The sequence below is a fragment of the Schistocerca gregaria genome, chromosome 3, assembly GCF_023897955.1.
Source record: "Schistocerca gregaria isolate iqSchGreg1 chromosome 3, iqSchGreg1.2, whole genome shotgun sequence".
In the NCBI taxonomy this organism is placed as follows: domain Eukaryota; kingdom Metazoa; phylum Arthropoda; class Insecta; order Orthoptera; family Acrididae; genus Schistocerca; species Schistocerca gregaria.
The window spans coordinates 255960137-255982193 of NC_064922.1; the positions used below are offsets into that span (position 1 = coordinate 255960137).

At 46.0% G+C, this 22057-nt stretch overlaps 1 protein-coding gene across 1 annotated transcript in view; it reads left to right on the forward strand.

The window, feature by feature from the left end:
* LOC126354108 (protein Skeletor, isoforms D/E-like) overlaps positions 1–22057 on the forward strand; it is a 291002-nt gene that overhangs the window by 235220 nt on the left and 33725 nt on the right. Inside the window, exons 10-11 of the mRNA XM_050003501.1 lie at positions 8513–8688; positions 16927–17089. Of these exons, the coding sequence (XP_049859458.1) occupies positions 8513–8688; positions 16927–17089 (339 nt within the window). The remainder of the gene's footprint in view (positions 1–8512; positions 8689–16926; positions 17090–22057) is intronic.

Here is a 22057-nt window from a genome sequence, read left to right on the forward strand (position 1 = left end):
TAGGTCAATGCAGAACGTGTGGAGCTCAATGTAGGTTAGCGAGTTTCAATTACACTGGCAGAAATTAAAAGTGTTATACCATTTGTCGTGTACATAGTACCGCGTAGTCAGCGAGTACACAACTTTCCCACTAGAGCGCGCCCCACTAAGCACAACAGCGCAGGCGCAGCGCTCGTTCGTCTCTGCACTATCGCGCTGCCATAGAGACGGACCAAATTCTGCTTCCGCCGATCTGCGTATTAATATGTAACGCAGCCAATGAGGTTGCTGCTTACGTAGAACCTTTTCTCCTCGCGGATCACACTCGTGTAGTGATACTTGAATGCGCGAGGTTTTATAACGAGTGCACAGACCTCCAATTAGTGAGTCTGCATTTGTCTGCACCAGTCTGTACCAGTCTATAGTCAAGTTTCAGTCTGCCCCTAATAAGATTACCATATTCCTGTACATAGGCATGAAGATAAATATATAGACACTTTTGTCAAGTATCAGAGATATATGTGAGAATAAGATTAACGTGCCAATACCAAAGGAACTTCAGATTGTCAATTGTAAATAGCATCCAGAACCAAGTTAAGTAATTCTTATGTTTGTTATTACTTTAATAAATGTGTGTGAAAATTAATCAAGTTCTGTTTAAAGTTGGTCATCGTCAATCTGCTACTCAAAACGTGCAAGTGGCATTTCTATCGTCTGACCTAATGGCAGAAGATAAACAAGCCACGATAAGACCACGAGACATATTGCTGATACTCGCCTACTTCGTTAAAAAGTCAATGAATCTGACGGTGTGTGTACTGAAGGTCTTACAGTATGCACACCACACCATTAACTCCTCGACCAACGCTATCAAACTGAAGCTGCTTTACCTAAATTACTGTAGGATATGTTGATTAAAATTTAAACCTTACGCGTATTTCTTGCTAGTACTTTAGTCACAAACAAAAACCATACCAACAGATGAAATGAGCGTAGGCAGAGAAATGGAACAAGCATTCAGTGACTCTGATATTTTGTCAACCTATCTGACTAAAAATTGTAACAGGTTTTGGTCTCGCGTAAAATAAGTAAGAGGTTCGAAATCATCTATTCAGTCACTCAGTGACAACACTGGTACCGAAACGGGAGACAACAGAGAGAAGACAGAAATACTGAATTCAGTCTTATGCAGTACTTTTATCGAGGAAGATCCTAAAACAGTCCCAACTTCCAGTCATCATACGAACGTCAAAATGGCAGATACTGAGATATTTGGTCGAGGAATGGAAAAGCAATTACAATCGCTTACTAGTGGAAAGGCATCAGGACCAGATGAGATACCTATAAGATTCTACAACGATCATGCGAAAGAACTTGCTCCCCTTCTAGCAGAACTTTATTCTAGTTCGCTGGAGCAACGACGGGTACCAAGCGACTGGAAAAAAGTGCACGACATACCCGTTTTCGAGAAGGGTTGTAGGATATATCCACATAATTATAGGCCTATGTCGTTGGCTTCAATCTAGTGTAGAACTATATAACATGTTTCGGACCAAACGATCATAGTGTTTCTGAAGAACGAAAATCTCCTCTGTAAAAATGAACACGGTTTCAGCAAACAAAGGTCCTGCGAAACTCAACTCGCTCTGTTCTCTTATAAGATAGAGGCACTCAAAGTACCCTCCACCACAAACCGTCAGGTGGCTTGCGGAATATGGATGTGACGTAGACAAATCTAGAGCACTATAAACAACGTTGCTCAGGTTGATGCCCTGATCCTTGACTTCATGAACGTATTTGACACCGCCCCGCACCGCCGTTGAGTGAAAAACAAATACGAGCTTACGGAATATAGGACCAGATTTGCGATTGGATTCAAGACTTCTTTGCAGACACAACTCAACACGTCACCTTTAACTGAACGAAGTCGGCAGACGTAAAGATAATTTCCGGATAGAACCGTTACGAGTACTGTTTACAACGTATATAAATGACCTAGTAGAAAGCGTCCACCGCTCTTTAAGACTGTTCGCAGATGATCCGACTGCCAGTCAGAAAGTAGCAACGGCAGAAGACAGTATCGATATGCAGAATGACCTGCAGAGGACTCATGTATGGTGAAGGGTCTGGCAGTCCACACTTAACGTAACACATCACGGGTACATATGAAAAGAGATCCACTATCCGTACGACTACACTATTGATGACAAATTGCTGGAAACATTATCTAACGTAGAATAACTAGTAGTAACTACCCAGAGCATCTTTAAATGGAATAACCACGTGAAACAAATAGTAGGAAAAGCAGAGGCCTGGCTGAGATTAAAAGGAAAAAATATAACTCATTTCATTCTTGTCTCGCACCACTCGCGAGTAGAACAGGAAAGGCAACATTAGTTAGTGGTACCAGAAGTACAGAAGTACCCTCCGCCACACGCCGTCAGATGATTTGTGGAGTACTGATGTAGATGTAGAATGGTGTGAGCACATGACGTGTATTACGTATGTCCAACGGTACTGGAACTTTTCAGGTGTAGATCGCAACACAGCATGCATGTGCAGCTTATCGCTTTTTTTCACACCTTGAGAGAGTTTGAATCATTGGCATAAGGGGCAGAGAAGCAACATACCGTCAGATAGCACAGACAGTAAGCAATAGTGCTACAGCTGCAGAACAAGCGATGACACGAAGGACAAACGTAAGAGAGCAGGAAGAGGAATGGGTTCACAGCTCGTTTATGTGAGCACGTAAATGGCGAACATGGAGCTCAAGCCGTTGCATTGTTTTATACTTTCCTATGCTTTTCCTCAGTCTTAGTCTCTAGGACAAATTGCCTGTTGACAGCCTAAGTTGCGGGGGGGGGGGGGGGACTATGGTCTTTTTCCCTCTTTATTTTACGCTACCTATTTCGGTTAACTGATATTCGTCGGTCCACACATCTGGGTTTGACCGCTAACTTTTCAACTTACTTTTTTTTATGTAAGTGCGAATCACGCGAGAGACTTCGGCCACTACCCAACATGGTAGCCAGCCCATGTGGAGGATCAACAGTTACCTGTAAGGTGGCCCCTGACTGCATATGGAGCGCTCTATTGATGCCCCAGCGGTTGCCTCCCTATGTGTGCCGAAGAGTAGGTGCCCGTCCTTCCGTCAGCAGCGGGACTCCAGGCAAAGGCCATTAATCCAGGTGACCACTGCTACGACTCGATGGCGCCCGTTGGGAACAGTGGGCACCTGGCGGATATCTCGCACCATGAAAAGACATAAGGTACAAGACGGTGGCCCATCTGGCCAGTTTAGTGTACAACGACGTTGTTGGATGACCGTAAGTTTATGAAATTAATACTTGAGAAACTACCTAGCTAAACTATCTCTCTAATAAATTAGTTTAGCATCTGGTCATTATATACACTACTGGCCATTAAAATTGCTACACCAAGAATAAATGCAGATGATAAACGGGTATTCATTGGACAAATATATTATGCTAGACATGACATGTGACTACATTTTCACTCAATTTGGGTGCATAGATACTGAGAAATCAGTACCCAGAACAACCACTTCTGGCCATAATAACGCCTTGATACGCCTGGGCATTGAGTCAAACAGAGCTTGGATGGCGTGTACAGGTACAGCTGCCCATGCAGCTTCAACACGATAAACAGTTCATCAATAGCAGTGACTGCTGTATTGTAGCGACCCAGTTGCTCGGCCACCATTGACCAGACGTTTTCAATTGGTGAGAGATCTGGAGAATGTGCTGGCCAGGGCAGCAGTAGAACATTTTCTGTATCCAGAAAGGCCCGTACAGGACCTTTAACATGGGGTCGTGCATTATCCTGCTGCAATGTAAGGGTTAACAGGGATCGAATTAAGGGTAGAGTCACGGGTCGTAAAACATCAGAAATGTAACTTCCACTGTTCAGTGTGCCGTCAATGCGAACAAGAGGTGACCGAGACGTCTAACCAATGGCACCCCATACCATCACGCCGCGTGATACGCCAGTATGGCGATGATGAATACACGCTTCCAATGTGCGTTCACCGCTATGTCACCAAACACGGATGCGACCATCATGATGCTGTAAACAGAACTTGGATTCATGCGAAAAAATGACGTTTTGCCATTCGTGCACCCAGGTTCGTCGTTGAGTACACCATCGCAGGCGCTCCTGTTTGTGTTGCAGCGTCAAGGGTAACCGCAGCTATGGTCTCCGAGCAGATAGTCCATGCTGCTGCAAACGTCGTCGAAATGTTTGTGCAGACGGTTGTTGTCTTGCAAACGTCCCCATCTGTTGACTCAGGGGTCGAGACGTGGGTGCACGATCCGTTAGAGCCGTGCGGATAAGATGCCTTCCATCTCGACTGCTAGTGATACGAAGCCGTTGGGATCCAGCACGGCGTTCCGTATTACCCTCCTGAACCCACCGATCCCATATTCTGCTAACAGTCATTGGATCTCGACCAACGAGAGCAGCAACGACGCGATACGATAAACCGCAATCGCGATAGGCTACAATCCGACCTTTATCAAAGTCGGAAACGTAATGGTACGCATTTCTCCTCCTTAACACGAGGCATCACAACAACGTTTCACCAGGCAACGCCGGTCAACTGCTGTTTGCGTATGAGAATTCTGTTGGAAACTTTCCTCATGTCATCACGTTGTAGGTGTCGCCACCGGCGTCAAACTTGTGTGAATGCTCTGGTAAGCTAATCATTTGCATATCACAGCATCTTCTTCCTGTCGGTTAAATTTCACGACTGTAGCAATTTTAATGACCAGTAGTGTAGTTCCGAACTTTGCTAAATGACTAGCCACGAACAAAAAGGATACGAAGAGTGTTTCATAGTGTAATTAGCTCTTTTCGTTTTTCATACATCTTCAAGTTATGATTTCTAACAAAAAATTATCTGCTCACAGAAAATGACAGGCCTTTCTTTGTTTAATTACTATTTTCTAATGTGAAAGTTTTAGTTCATTTAAAATTTCCGGAAAACAACAGAAAATGTTATTGGCGAATGCCTATTGGAAATATCAAAAACTGAAACAATGACATTTTAACACCCACACAAAAAAGGCGTAATTCACATTAGCTTCCAACCATCCACTAACTCTTTAAACACAATAAAGATTTGCGATCTTATGCTTCTGACGTATTGGAAATCATACACAGTGTCATGCAAGTCTTAGTCAAGATTCTCCATTGTCACGAAATTCTGGGAATATCATATGTCTTAAGGTACTTCGCAAGGAGAACTTGGATGCAACAAGCTTTATTACACAACTAAATAAATACATCAATCTACTCAAAACAGTTACAGAACCTACGTAAAAATATATACTGTAAAGCTTCGGCAAGGGCTTTTCTGTTTATTTTTATGTTAATTTCCGGCTATGCTCTGTATGAGTCGAGCGTAGAAGCTATGCATAGAGAACACGTTTCGTTACAAAATAAAACTGTCCATATGCCTAATATGAACACATGTCTCATATCTTTCAAATATTAAAGTTATTCAGTTGAAAGATGAAAAATGTCACTTGGAAATAATAACAGTATAAGTCGAACTATAAGATGAACATTAACAAAAGCAAAACGAGGATAATGGAATGTAGTCAAATTAAATCGGGTGATGCTGAGGGAATTAGATTAGGAAATGAGACACTTAAAGTAGTAAAGGAGTTTTGCTATTTAGGAAGTAAAATAACTGATGATGGTCGAAGTAGAGAGGATATAAAATGTAGACTGGCAATGGCAAGGAAAGCGTTTCTGAAGAAGAGAAATATGTTAACATCGAATATAGATTTATGTATCAGGAAGTCGTTTCTGAAAGTATTTGTTTGGAGTGTAGCCATGTATGGAAGTGAAACATGGACGATTACTAGTTTGGACAAGAAGAGAATAGAAGCTTTCGAAATGTGGTGCTACAGAAGAATACTGAAGATAAGGTGGATAGATCACGTAACTAATGAGGAGGTATTGAATAGGATTGGGGAGAAGAGAAGTTTGTGGCACAACTTGACTAGAAGAAGGGATCGGTTGGTAGGACATGTTTTGAGGCATCAAGGGATCACAAATTTAGCATTGGAGGGCAGCGTGGAGGGTAAAAATCGTAGAGGGAGACCGAGAGATGAGTACACTAAGCAGATTCAGAAGGATGTAGGTTGCAGTAGGTACTGGGAGATGAAGCAGCTTGCACAGGATAGAGTAGCATGGAGAGCTGGATCAAACCAGTCTCAGGACTGAAGACAACAACAACAACAACAAGTCGAACTATGTTGTTTTACAGTCCTTCTACCACGTAAAACACTTCCAAAACAAAGCCTAAACTCGTGCAGTCCGTAGCGCTAACAGTTTTGCGTGTTTCGCATCAAATTAAAATAATCATTGCTACGTTCCGTTTCCACATTAATTAAACGGGTAATCACTGATCCCGGAAACGTTTTCAGTTACGTTTTACGGTCAGTATGCCTCGAAAATTACTGACTCACAAAAACGACACTGTAGTAAATATAGCTGGAATCTTTACAGTACCAATCTTCAATCTATTTTCGAGATATGTGCGAGCATATACACAGTGAGCACACAGGAGACACAATCCCGAAAAGAAATTCTGTGGTTGCTTAGCTTACAAAACCGTACACAATCTCTCTAGCTTTCAGAATAACTATATAAAGATTACACAGTGAAGGTTTTCGCAACCGGGTAACATAGTTGGTGATGAGTCTTCCGCGCTGTATGGCCGTGGTAGAAGAAAACGTTTCAGTTCCTGAGCGTCTATCTTCGTAGGTACTTCGCACGATGATGAGTCTTGCCGACTGACGTGTCGAACGTCGGAGAGCGCCACAAATACTGTGTAAAATGGGTTTAGTCGAGTTTACACGTGATAAGCAGAGATACTCTTTGTCAGAGATAAAAAGTTAACTATCGATTATCGCCTGTCAAAGATAAAAACTTATCTGTCGATCTACACAGTCATTGTCTATAAATCATTGAGATCCAAGGCTTCTTCTTTCCTGTTACGACCATCACTGCGCTTATAGATTTCGATGGATTCTCTGTATAGTTGGATTCTCTTTATAGTCGTGGATAATAGTTTGACCGAGTAGATAAAATTTTGGTTTCGGAAAATTTCATTTCATAATTTCCTGACTGAAGAGCATGCTTTTCTAAAGCAGTTTATTCTGTATTCCCTCGTCGACAAAGGTTTTTATGTTCTTGCAGTCCTGTGTTCACGCTTCTCTTGGTAGTTCCAATGTAGAACTTTCCAGTAGTACACGTAATCTTATCTACTCCACTTTCTGCCAGAGTAGGGCGTTTGTCCTAGGGGGGGGGGGGGGGGGGAGGGGGGGTTAGGACGTCAAACGGTCCGACTTAGAGCAGGAGAGGCATCACAGGACATTTTAATTCCCACGGTCTATACTTTTACAAATAAATTCATAAAACTTTGCCAGCATCACCAGGAATTATTCAGGATTTACACCCATTGCAGTGGAAGTTCGAAAACATAAAAAAATAAATTTTCTTTACATGTGAATTTTCATCATTTTTTCACTTACTAATGGCAGCATTTGTTGTTATAGATACACTTTTCTTCATAAGTAAGTGAGATTCTTCGATGAATTTTATACAGCATACAAACCATACTCAAAGGTGTATGAAACTCTAGAATTTTACAAATCTATTAAAGACTGTGGTAAAAATTGAGGTAATTGACTAGAAAATTTTGTGTTTTTTCTAAACATGAAGTTTAAAATATAACAGCTCATTCGTTTCTTCATAAATTAAATAAAATCAAGAGTTTCATACACCTGTAAGTATGGTTTGTATGCTGTGCAAAATTCATTGAAGAATCTCTCTAACTTATGAAGAAAAGTGTACCTATAGCAACAAATGCAGCCATTAGTAAGTGAAAAAATGAAGAAATTTCGCACGTAAAAAAATTATTTTGTTATGTTTTCGAACTTCCACTGCAATAGGTGTGAATCCTGAATAATTCCTGGTGATGCTGACAAAGTTTTATGAATTTATTTGTAAAATTATAGACACTGGAAATTAAAATGTCCTGTGATGCCTCTCCCGCTCCAAGTCGGACCGTTTGACGTCCTGCCCCCCTTACGATCGGAGTGCTTCACACATTTATTTTATCTAAACCCGGTCTGATGTCATATTTCTGCATTATCTTGCCGAACTGATCAGTTACTTCTTTGATAAAGATGAGAGAAAAAATGTTCTTCCATCGCTGTGTTTTATCGCTGTACTTTTCCCTGGTGTTATTTGCTCACAAAGCCCTATTTACGCCTTTGCTTGAATAGCCACTCTTCTCGAAAGGCTGATTCTGATGTTTTCGCGTCGTTCACGTGTTCCGGTGTGCAAATTCTTTTGGCTGTTTCTTGGAGCATGGCCATACAGCTCGGAAGACTTATTAGCAACTGGATACTGACCACATAAAACATGGCGGACACAGGAGCGCTGAACAGCGTGCCCACAGCCTCTCCACGTGTTGTGTTATCTCTTTGGTGTGCAGACAACGTGCTGATCGACTTCGGGCGGTCCCCGCGCTGGAACTGCCCTCTGCCGGACACGGACGCCCCTCGCGTCACGACGCCTGCGGCGACCAGCATCACCACGGGGGCTCCCTCCCGCCGCCGCGGGCCGTCCAGGGCTACCACCACCACCACCGAGGAGCCACCAGCCACCCAGGTGAGTGCCTCACAGCAGCCCACACTCGTGCTGGCGCACTTAATTTCGACCTGCAGAACCCTGTGGGCTTACTCGAACGCGTTTCGTTGTCTGGCCACCTGTAGCGCTAGTTGATACCTCTACTCTCTTCGCGTTGCCATAGACTGATAAAATACGAGGGTCACTCCAAAAGCAATGCACACAATTTTTTTTTTAAATTCATCTTTTATTCTACATGTTTGAAAGTTTTACAGTGTGTAGATACATCCTTTGGGGACAATTTTTGCGTTTCTCCATATAATTTCCATCCCTCTCAACTGCCTTACGCCACCTTGGAACCAGCACCTGTATGCCCACACACTAAAATTCTGACCAACCTGTTGGAACCACTGTTTGGCAGCGTGCACAAGGGAGTCATCATCTTCAAACCTTGTTCCACGAAGAGAGTCTTTCAGTTTCCCAAAGAGATGATAGTCACATGGAGCCAGGTCAGGACTGTAAGGCAGGTGTTTCACTGTTGTCCATCCGAGTTTTGTGAACGCTTCTTCATCTACATCTACATCTACATCCATACTCCGCAAGCCACCTGACGGTGTGTGGCGGAGGGTACCTTGAGTACCTCTATCGGTTCTTCCTTCTATTCCAGTCTCGTATCGTTCGTGGAAAGAAGGATTGTCGGTATGCCTCTGTGTGGGCTCTAATCTCTCTGATTTTATCCTCATGATCTCTTCGCGATATGTCCGTAGGAGGGAGCAATATAATGTTTGACTAGTCGGTGAAGGTATGTTCTCGAAACTTCAACAAAAGCTGGTACCGAGCTACTAAGCGTCTCTCCTCCAGAGTCTTTCACTGGAGTTTATCTATCATCTCCGCAACGCTTTAGCGATTACTAAATGATCCTGTAACGAAGCGCGCTGCTCTCCGTTGGGTCTTCTCTATCTCTTCTATCAACCCTATCTGGTACGGATCCCACACTGCTGAGCAGTATTCAAGCAGTGGGCGAACAAGCGTACTGTAACCTACTTCCTTTGTTTTCGGATTGCATTTCCTTAGGATTCTTCCAATGACTCTCAGTCTGGCATCTGCTTTACCGACGATGAACTTTATATTATCATTCCATTTTAAGTCTCACCTAATGCGTATTCCCATATAATTTATGGAATTAACTGCTTACAGTTGCTGACCGGCTATATTGTAGCTAAATGATAAGGGATCTTTCTTTCTATGTACTCACAGCACATTACACTTGTCTACATTGAGATTCAGTTGCCATTCCCTGCACCATGCGTCAATTCGCTGCAGATCCTCCTGCATTTCAGTACAATTTCCCATTGTTGCAACCTCTCGATACACCACAGCATCATCCGCAAAAGGCCTCAGTGAACTTCCGATGTCACCCACAAGGTCATTTATGCATATTGTGAATAGCAGCGGTCCTACGACACTCCCCTGCGGCACACCTGAAATCACTCTTACTTCGGAAGACTTCTCTCCATTGAGAATGACATGATGCGTTCTGTTATCTAGGAACTCTTCAATCCAGTCACACAACTGGTCTGGTAGTCCATATGCTCTTACTTTGTTCATTAAACGACTGTGGGGAACTGTATCGAACGCCTTGCGGAAGTCAAGAAACACGGTATCTACCTGGGAACCCGTTTCTATGGCCCTCTAAGTCTCGTGGAAGAATAGCGCGAGCTAGGTTCCACACGACCGTCTTTTTCGAAACCCATGCTGATTCCTACACAATAGATTTCTAGTCTCCAGGAAAGTCATTATATTCGAACATAATAAGTGTTCCATGGTTTTTTGACTGACATGTGGCTGTGCATGGTCGTGCAACAGCAAAACATTCTGCTTTTGCCGATGTGGTCGAACACACAGTTTCTTCAGTGTCGTCACATATGCATCAGAATTTATGGTAGTTCCACTTGGCATGACATCCATAAGCAAGAGTCCGGAATCGGAAAACGCCATAGCCATAGCTTTTCCAGCAGAAGGTGTCGTATTGAATTTTTTTTTTCTTGGGTGAATTTGCATGGTGCCACTCCACTGATTGCCTCTCGTCTCTGGTGAAAAATAATGGAGCCATGTTTCATCACCTGTCACAATTCTTCAAAAAAAAATCATATCCACCATTCTCGTACTGTTCCAAAAATTCGCTGCATATCGTTTTTCTTGTTTCTTTGTGAGACACTGTCAACATTCTGGGAACCCACCTGGCACAAACCCTTTTTTAACGCCAACACTTCCATTATTCTGCAAACACTTCCTTCCCCTATCCCAGCGTAGCGTGACAATTCGTTCACTGTGATGCGTCTGTCAGCAGTCACCCATTCCTTAGCTCTCTGCACATTCTCTAGAGTGCGTGCAGTACGAAGCCTGCCGCTGCGAGGACAATCCTCAATATTGCCGTGCCCGCTTTCATCACGTAACCTGCTTGCCCACCGACTAACTGTACTGCAATCGACGGCAGCATCTCCATACACCTTTTTCAACCTCTTGTGGATGTTTCCCACTGTCTCGTTTTCACAGCACGGGAATTCTACGACAGCACGTTGCTTTTGATGAACGTCAAGCTTAGCAGCCATCTTGAAGACATGCTGTGACGGCGCCACTCACGGGAACATGTTGAACTAAGTTTGAAAACAAGCGGGAAGGATGTATCTACACATTGTAAGACTTTTACACACGCAGAATGAAAACTGTATTTTTACAAAAATAGTGTGCATTTCTTTTGGAGTAACCCTCGTACTATCATATTTGTTTAGCAAAGAAGTATGATCAAATATTCGTCAAATTTCTTTGACAAAGATCTTTGATGTGGCGCTAAAATGGCATATATACTGTCGTCATATTTTTCGTCAAGTTTCAAGATGGTGGACGACAACTTATTATTATGCGCTGCAGTTGCGACTACCGCAATTGCACTGTGTGTGTATTTGGAAGAAAATCGGCGTAAAAAAAGGATGAGCCTTAGGTGCTACTTCGAGATAATAAAAGCATTCAGCACAATTTTTTACAAGAGCTGCAAGTGGAAGAAGTCAAGTGTTAACACACAAATTACTCACGAATGGATGAGAGTGTATTTCAGTATTTTCTCAGGAAAGTGGCTTCTAATATTACAAAACAGAATACTCTCTTCAAAATTTTGGAAATTTGTGGTAAGGTCTTATGGGACCAAACTGCAGAGGCCATCGGTCCCTAGGCCTACATACTACTTAATCTAATATAAACTAACTTACGCTATGGACAACACACGCACCCATGCCCGAGGGAGGACTCGAACCTCCGATGGGGGGAGGGGGAGGGGGGGGGGGAGCCGCACGGATTACTCTCTGCAGAAGACAGGCAAAATGTGACACTGCAATTTCTTGATACATGAGAGAGCTACTCTAGTTTACAAAAAAAAAAAAAAAAAAAAAAAAAAATGGTTCAAATGGCTCTGAGCACTATGGGAAATAACTTCTGAGGTCATCCAGTCCCCTAGAACTTAGAACTGCTTAAAGCTAACTAACCTAATGACATCACACACATCCATGCCCGAGGCAGGATTCGATCCTGCGACCGTAGCGGTCGCGCGGTTCCAGACTGTAGCGCCTAAAACCGCTCAGCCACTGCGACCGGCTCTAGTTTACAACACAGCACTTGAATATTACATTGCACAATAACCAAAATAATTCCAGAAACGTGTGAAACGATTTATAAAGGACGAAGGAGGAATATGTGAAGGTAAATAAATTTTGTAGTACACTAAATGGGCAATAAGAACTATGTTTAATTTTGAATAATTTAATTAATGGAATTGGTGTTCCAACAAACACAAAATTAATAAAAAAAAGTTCGAAACAGATGAAACGCTTTTAAACTTTTGGCATCCAGAGTTCAATAATAGACAAATTATAATGGAAAGCCAAGAGAGAATTTTTTATTTTAGAGTGTGATCACATCCTCTAATCTGGCTTGCTGAACAGCTGCTGGATGTTTCCAGATGTAGAGGTCGATGGCTGCAACTGTGATTGTGGACATGTCCCTTGCAACACATTCCACCTGCCCATCAACACACAGTGCACTGTACCGCTTTCTCACCACCCACCCCGTCAACCTCATCCTCTTCGCCACTGCCTTCCTAACACTTGCAATGACACTACATCTACGAATTTACTCCGCAAGCCACTGTTTGGGTTGTAGCGAAAGTGCATGATGTGCCAGCATCATTATGCCTCCTTCCTGTGCTATCCGCAGGTGGTATGTGGCAAAATACACTCCTGGAAATTGAAATAAGAACACCGTGAATTAATTGTCCCAGGAAGGGGAAACTTTATTTACACATTCCTGGGGTCAGATACATCACATGATCACACTGACAGAACCACAGGCACATAGACACAGGCAACAGAGCATGCACAATGTCGGAACTAGTACAGTGTATATCCACCTTTCGCAGCAATGCAGGCTCCTATTCTCCCATGGAGACGATCGTAGAGATGCTGGTTGTAGTCCTGTGGAACGGCTTGCCATGCCATTTCCACCTGGCGCCTCAGTTGGACCAGCGTTCGTGCTGGACGTGCAGACCGCGTGAGACGACGCTTCATCCAGTCCCAAACATGCTCAATGGGGGACAGATCCGGAGATCTTGCTGGCCAGGGTAGTTGACTTCCACCTTCTAGAGCACGTTGGGTGGCACGGGATACATGGGGACGTGCATTGTCCTGTTGGAACAGCAAGTTCCCTTGCCGGTCTAGGAATGGTAGAACGATGGGTTCGATGACGGTTTGGATGTACCGTGCACTATTCAGTGTCCCCTCGACGATCACCAGAGGTGTACGGCCAGTGTAGGAGATTGCTCCCCACACCATGATGCCGGGTGTTGGCCCTGTGTGCCTCGGTCGTATGCAGTCCTGATTGTGGCGCTCACCTGCACGGCGCCAAACACGCATACGACCATCATTGGCACCAAGGCAGAAGCGACTCTCATCGCTGAAGACGACACGTCTCCATTCGTCCCTCCATTCACGCCTGTCACGACACCACTTGAGGCGGGCTGCACGATCTTGGGGCGTGAGCGGAAGACGGCCTAACGGTGTGCGGGACCGTAGCCCAGCTTCATGGAGACGGTTGCGAATGGTCCTCGCCGATACCCCAGGAGCAACAGTATCCCTAATTTGCTGGGAAGTGGCGGTGCGGTCCCCTACGGCACTGCGTAGGATCCTACGGTCTTGGCGTGCATCCGTGCGTCGCTGCGGTCCGGTCCCAGGTCGACGGGCACGTGCACCTTCCGCCGACCACTGGCGACAACATCGATGTACTGTGGAGACCTCACGCCCCACGTGTTGAGCAATTCGGCGGTACGTCCACCCGGCCTCCCACATGCCCACTATACGCCCTCGCTCAAAGTCCGTCAACTGCACATACGGTTCACGTCCACGCTGTCGCGGCATGCTACCAGTGTTAAAGACTGCGATGGAGCTCCGTATGCCACGGTAAACTGGCTGACACTGACGCCGGCGGTGCACAAATGCTGCGCAGCTAGCGCCATTCGACGGCCAACACCGCGGTTCCTGGTGTGTCCGCTGTGCCGTGCATGTGATCATTGCTTGTACAGCCCTCTCGCAGTGTCCGGAGCAAGTATGGTGGGTCTGACACACCGGTGTCAATGTGTTCTTTTTTCCATTTCCGGGAGTGTATATACTACGGTGAATGTATGTTGTAGGAAGTTTGGTCATTAAAATTGCAACAGTAGAAAAGATAACAGATAACAAATTTTACTTATTGTGCGTATCCAGTACTGGAAGAGGAATAAATGAATTACCGGGCTGGCCAGTGTGGCTGAGCGGTTCTAGGCGCTTCAGTCTGGAACCGCGCGACCGCTACGGTCGCAGGATCGAATCCTGCCTCCGGCATGGATGTGTGTGATGTCCTTAGGTTAGTTAGGTTTAAGTAGTTCTAAGTTCTAGGAGACTGATGACCACAGATGTTAAGTCCCATGGTGCTCAGAGCCATTTGAACCATTTTGAATGATCGGCAGTGCAGTAAATTTTATCACTCATCTTGGAAAGTGACTATTGGAATTTTTTTGAGGATAACTCTTCGTGCTGCGCAACGGCTTTCGTGTAACGACTGCCACTGCAATTTGTTTATCATCCCTGAGAGAGTTTTCACGCTTACTAAACAAAGCCGTGAAGAGTCATGCAGCTGTTTATTGAATCTTTTCCATCTCTTCCGTACCATGAAGCGGTAATATAGTAAGTAGGGAAGAAACAAAGGAGAGCAGCTCATTTCGTCACGGGTTCGCTTAATAAAATCGGGAGCGTCACAGGGATTCTCATCATACTCGAGTGGCAGTTACTAAAGGGATCGTTCTTATAAACACTTGAAAACCCCTGAAGCGCCGTGGATGATACAGAAAAGTAATTCAGTATGGGACACGGGGGGAGGGGGGGGGGTTGCAAATGTCAGGGAATACCCCAAAAGTGGATGAAAAATGTTGAACATGTGATTTCACCAGATGACATACCTCGCCACACGTGCAGCGATTGGGCTTGTCGCTCACACCCTCGGTGGTAGAGAGCTGTGCTAACATCGCTCCGCTAGCCTGATTTCGAACACCTTTTGTAAATGTTATCTGTTGTACACGTAGAAGTTACAAAATTACTATTCTCGGTGTAACCGAGAAAAAGCTGTACTAAATTGGTGTGTCTTTCCCTTCGTCCCTTGATTTTTTATTTGTTTACAGACACTATTTTGTAGAGAACACGTACATCATTTACTGGCAGTTCGGAAGCTTATACTTATTACTTGTGACGCAATACGGTCGGTTTCTGTAGTTCTGTGCTTTTCAGTTAAATAAATAAATGACGTGTGACTAGGGCCTTCCGTCTGGTAGACCGCTAGCCGGGTGCAAGTCTTTCGATTTGACGCCACTTTTGAACACAGTAATAAATCTTACCTCAATGTAGACACATAATTGTTCAAATGGTTCAAATGGCTCTAAGAACTATGGGACTTAACATCTAAGGTGACCAGTCCCCAGGACTTAGAACTACTTAGACTTAACTATCCTAAGGACATCACACACATCCATGCCCGAGGCAGGATTCGAACCTGCGACCGAAGCGGTCGCGCGGTTCCAGACTGTACCGCCTAGAACCGCTCGACCACCCAGGCCGGCACACATAATTGTCAACACAGTGCAAGAATTAATAAAATTTTCTCGGGCTTCCAGCCGCGTCAGGTGGTTAAAATCCCACGAATCAGTTTTACTACTTGACAATGGCCAGGGAGAGCTCGGTCGAAAGCTCGTGGGATTTTAACCACCGTGGGATTTTAATTCATATAGCAGCGAAACCATTCATTCATGCACAGTGCAAGAAAATAATACCTGCCGGACGCAACGCTTTAACTTCTGAGCCACACGTGCTATAGCCGCGCATGTAGGCCCGGAACCACACCGACCTGAAAACTTGTCTTTGGTTGGGACGATAGGTGCGACACACCGACAGACTCCACTGTTGCCTGTGCGGTGAGGCACGCCATCTGGTGACGTCACATACTCAATATTTCTGATCCAGTTTTGTGGTACTTCCCGACGTTTGCAGCCCCCTGTGTCTTACATCAAAGTACATTCTCAGTATTAAATACGTCCCTTCAGGAGTTTTTAAACGTTAATCGGAATCATCATTATATAAGAGAGGCTTTGTGCATGACAGATATGTTTATTGTTGATGTTTCGACATCGTGTGTTCCAAGGAGTTAGACAGAATATTACTCCCTCCCACATACACCTTGCGCAATGACCGCGACGTAAAGAGCAAAGAAATGAGAGCTAACACGGAAGTTCACCGACAGTTGCAAATAGAACAGAGAAAGGGATAAAATTACAGAGGTTCCAGAGTTTCCCTGAGACACATTTCTTAAGTTGGCGTGCGGAAAGTAGATGTAGGTGGCAATGGGCCATCAAAACCTGGTATTCGGACACCAAATTACCGCAGCTCTGTAACCGAGAGATTTTTTTTACCCAAGAAGTCGGTCACGAAGAACTGTGATAAGACCAAATTATGAGCAGGAAAGAAGGAAAGATTCTCATTGTCGTCTAGACATCCTGATACAGATCACGATACCATGGTGAATGTCGGTAGGTTACTTCGCTAGTTACTGCTGCCTCCCGCGACGTGGCTGTGGGAGGGAGGCGCACCTAGTCGCTTCCCTCCAGCTCCAGCGAGTGTTCTCAGACAGCTGGACTGCGCCTCCGTGTTGCAGCCGCCCCGGAGGCCGACCCGCCCGCGAGCCACGCCGGCGCCCGTGGCGCGAGTAGCCGACGCCTGGCACATCCCGGCCATCCAGTGCTACGAGCCGGAGGACGGCGTCTTCTACGCGCAGATGGGGCCCACCGGCGGCAAGCGAGGCTACTCCGCTATCACCGGTAAGACGCAACACCCGCACAGCTTCTAATAACCCCACTACCTTTTTGATGGTAATCAACCACATCGAAACCGTTCCACTTCCATATGCTGCAAAATGACAGTGGCGTCTACCACACAGATGACTTGAGAACTCAACGCAGAGCCGTACCGAGGTGGTCCAGCGTTTCTGGCAAAACAGTCAACACTGCGCCCCCCCCCCCCCTCCCCACCCTCGGATCTGTGAGACTTAATTACAAAAATCTACACTCCTGGAAATTGAAATAAGAACACTGTGAATTCATTGTCCCAGGAAGGGGAAACTTTATTGACACATTCCTGGGGTCAGATACATCACATGATCAAACTGACAGAACCACAGGCACATAGACACAGGCAACAGAGCATGCACAATGTCGGCACTAGTACAGTGTATATCCACCTTTCGCAGCAATGCAGGATGCTATTCTTCCATGGAGACGATCGTAGAGATGCTGGATGTAGTCCTGTGGAACGGCTTGCCATGCCATTTCCACCTGGCGCCTCAGTTGGACCAGCGTTCGTGCTGGACGTGCAGACCGCGTGAGACGACGCTTCATCCAGTCCCAAACATGCTCAATGGGGGACAGATCCGGAGATCTTGCTGGCCAGGGTAGTTGACTTACACCTTCTAGAGCACGTTGGGTGGCACGGGGTATATGCGGACGTGCATTGTCCTCTTGGAACAGCAAGTTCCCTTGCCGGTCTAGGAATGAAAGAACGATGGGTTCGATGACGGTTTGGATGTACCATGCACTATTCAGTGTCCCCTCGACGATCACCAGAGGTGTACGGCAAGTGTAGGAGATCGCTCCCCACACCATGATGCCGGGTGTTGGCCCTGTGTGCCTCGGTCGTGTGCAGTCCTGATTGTGGCGCTCACCTGCACGGCGCCAAACACGCATACGACCATAATTGGCACCAAGGCAGAAGCGACTCTCATCGCTGAAGACGACACGTCTCCATTCGTCCCTCCATTCACGCCTGTCGCGACACCACTGGAGGCGGGCTGCACGATGCTGGAGCGTGAGCGGAAGACGGCCTAACGGTGTGCAGGACCGTAGCCCAGCTTCATGGAGACGGTTGCGAATGGTCCTCGCCGATACCCCAGGAGCAACAGTGTCCCTAATTTGCTGGGAAGTGGCGGTGCGGTCCCCTACGGCACTGCGTAGGATCCTACGGTCTTGGCGTGAATCCGTGCGTCGCTGCGGTCCGGTCCCAGGTCGACGGGCACGTGCACCTTCCGCCGACCACTGGCGACAACATCGATGTACTGTGGAGACCTCACGCCCCACGTGTTGAGCAATTCAGTGGTACGTCCACCCGGCCTCCCGCCTGCCCACTATACGCCCTCGCTCAAAGTCCGTCAACTGCGCGTACGGTTCACGTCCACGCTGTCGCGGCATGCTACCAGTGTTATAGACCGCGATGGAGCTCCGTATGCCACGGCAAACTGGCTGACACTGACGGCGGCGGTGCACAAATGCCGCGCAGCTAGCGCCATTCGACGGCCAACACCGCGGTTCCTGGTGTGTCCGCTGTGCCGTGCGTGTGATCATTGCTTGTACAGCCCTCTCGCAGTGTCCGGAGCAAGTATGGTGGGTCTAACACACCGCTGTCAATGTGTTCTTTTTTCCATTTCCAGGAGTGTATATTGCTTAAATGAAATTTCAAAGTCGGTAAAAATGGAACCCTTATAGCAAGCAGTTTTCCTCAAGAGTCAAGACTGACATTGTGGAGCGCTATTTATTTCCTTTATTGAGTTTCGATTCCCCCCCCCCCCCCCCCCCCGAAGCTTAGTACGCCGCTTTGAGCCTACAGAATTTGTTTTTAAAAATTAAGATAATAAATAATAAAAGCAGGCGATAAAAGCGGTAACATAAAACAAAGGTTTGGCGATGCTAATAAAAACGCAGGGAGCAGACAGGTAAAATAATAGATAAACAACTAAAAAACATGGCGACAGTCTGGTTTCTGTTCGCGAAAGATATAAAAATCACACCCAGCGATAGCATGATTTCTGTTCGCAACACTTTGGAAAGACGCACAACACTGAACACTCACTGGAACATTGCACTAAAAAGTTGGCACAAATATGACTCACCACAGCCAAGGACAGGTGGAGGGGGGGGGGGGACCTGGAGAGATGAGGGGAAAGAAAAAGAGGGGAGAGGAGAGGAAAAATGAAGAGGGGAGGGCGACAGAGGGAGAGGACTCATAAGGGGGGGCAGGGCAGACGTGATAGGGAATGGGTTGGGTTGGGTTGTTTTGGGGGAAGAGACCAAACAGCGACGTCATCGGTCTCATCGGTTTACGGAAGGACAAGGAAGGAAGTCGGCCGTGCCCTTTCAAAGGGACTATCACGGCATTTGCCTAGAGTGATTTAGGGAAATCACAGAAAACCTAAATCAGGATAGCTGGACGCGGGATTGAACCGTCGTCCTCCCGAATGCGGGTCCAGTGTGCTAACCACTGCGCCACCTCGCTCGGTGAGGGAATGGGGGATGGCAGAGGAGGGAAATGAAAAAGGACTTGGGGGAGAGAAGGGAGACAGAGAGAGGGCAGGCAGGGAAAAAACAGGATGGAGGGGGGGGAGATGGAGCCCAGAAAAAAGGACAGAGGAAGGAAGGGGGAGGTGAGGATCAGAGTTGATAGGAGGGATAAATGGAGGGAGGGAGGGCATCATCCGGGAGGGGGAGTAGACGGAAGCCACGTTGAGAAAAGAGATGAAGGGTCAAGAGAACATTGCACATTTGGATTCAAAGGTTATTTAACGTTTATCAGAAATGACAATTAAGGTCATCACATTTAAACCAGAAAAATTTATCGTTTTTGAGGTTTCACAGAACGGAAAGGAATTGCTAACGCCGGTGTCATAAAACGTCTGCAGTTAAATGCTATTGCAGTGGTGACAGACACAAGGGATGCTACCGCTAGACCACAGGCGTAGATGGCCTACCTTCTGTCTCACGTGGGACAAGACTTCCTCCAGGAAGTGCCGCAGTCTCCAGTGTTGCCATGTTGTGCAGATAGCCGGACTTAGAGAATTAGCGAGTTGGCCAGTTTATTTGTCCCATGTCGCGATCGGCGCGGACTTAGCCTCTGCAGCGGCCGGCCGCCGGTCGAGTTTTATGTCAAAGAGTGTACGTCGCACTGGTCACGTCCCACTGTGATTTGTGGTTAGCGCCCCACACCATCAGGTCTTGATTTCGCGCTGTACCTCGTGTTCGAATGCAGTCACTGTCAAGCCGCACCCCCTGTTTGCGGCGAAGCAAAATGCGGACATCATTTTTAAACAAACAGAACCTCGATTCGTCCGAAAACACTATCCTGTTCCCAGTGACGTCCTTCCAAACACCATTGCTGTCTATCATGATTCTACACATTTTTCGAAGGTAGGCGAAGGACGACGCGTACTTATCCCATACTGAAATAAACGGCTACGCAATGCCATCCCTGTTAGTGTACGATGTGTTACACTATGCAACTGTTGTACCAGATTCGAGGAGGACACGGGTCTGTCCTGCATTGCTATTTGGATGAGATGTCGATCTTCTCAGGGGATGATATGGATGGAGCTGCCTGACCCACCTCGTCGTGTACTGCGGCCCTCTGTGAACCATTTTGTGCACCAAAACACTTTGTCCCACACGAGCAGCAATTTCCCGGATGGATGCATCACAGTCTCTCATGTCAACAATGCGCCACCTTTCTAACTCGCTCATATGAGGGCACGGTTCATGCACACTTCTGCGAGGCGTCGTACACGTCTGCTCGTGTCACAGTGATCCATTGCCGGTAGACGGTGTTGCGGCGCGATATCGATGTTGACCTCGAACCCGCGGGCCGACGCAGTTCTAATGCTAGCCAATTCCGCAGGACATACTAATGTACATATCCCGTGCGTATGAACGTCCTAGAGGTGTTTTCTTTTTTGCTGAACATGAGTCTATTAATAATGTAAATAATAGTTAACAGATTTGTTTGTATTGATGCCTGGTTGTGAGCACTACTAACTCGAAATGCGCTGCGACATCGTAAGATTACTAATCCTTAAACATTGTGATTGGTTGTGGGACATACATACACCATCTGATCAGACGTATCTGTGCATCCCTACATAATGCGGAATGGACCACTAGACCTAACAAGACGCAGACCTACTAGTACAGAAGAAGGTAGAAAGTATTGTGTTGTCATCAGAAAAGCAGTCACATCAAGATGGACCGGTAAAGAGAGCTCAGTGACTTCGAACGTGGAGTAGTCACAGGTTGTCACCTGAGTCACAAATCTGTCAGGAGCATTTGAACCCTTATAAAACTGCCCACGTAGGCTGTTGGTGCTGTGATTGTGAAGTGGAAACAGGGAGGAACAACAAAAGCTAAACCAAGACTGCACAGACCACACATATCAACGGACGGGGACTGTTGAACATCATGGAATATGCTTGTGAAATATCGCATGCAATCAGAGGAAGAGTCACACGTGAGTTCCAATGTACTATCAGCAGTGTAACCAGCATACCGACTTTGCACAGGGAGTTAAAAGGAATAGAATACAGTGGTCGAGCATCTCCTCATGAAGCACACATTGCTGCAGTAAAGCTAAGCGAAGCTTGAGGTGGTATAAAGAGCGATGTTTTTGGACAGTGGGGGTCTGGAAACGAGTGATTTCGGGTGCTGAATCACGCCGTACCCTGTGACGATCCGTTGGAAAGGTTTGGATTTAGCGAATGCCTGGAAAACATTACCTGTCATTACGTGTAGAGCCAGCAGTGAAGTACAGAGACTCTGGTGTTACTGTATGGGGGTGACCTTCGTGGTTATGGTGTCGTCCCCTTATTGTGCTTAAGAAAACGGTAAATAGGGAAGGACATGAAAACATTTGGCAGAATTGTGCTCTGCATACAGTAGTGGAACAGTTCGGAGACGATGATTATTGTGTCAACATGA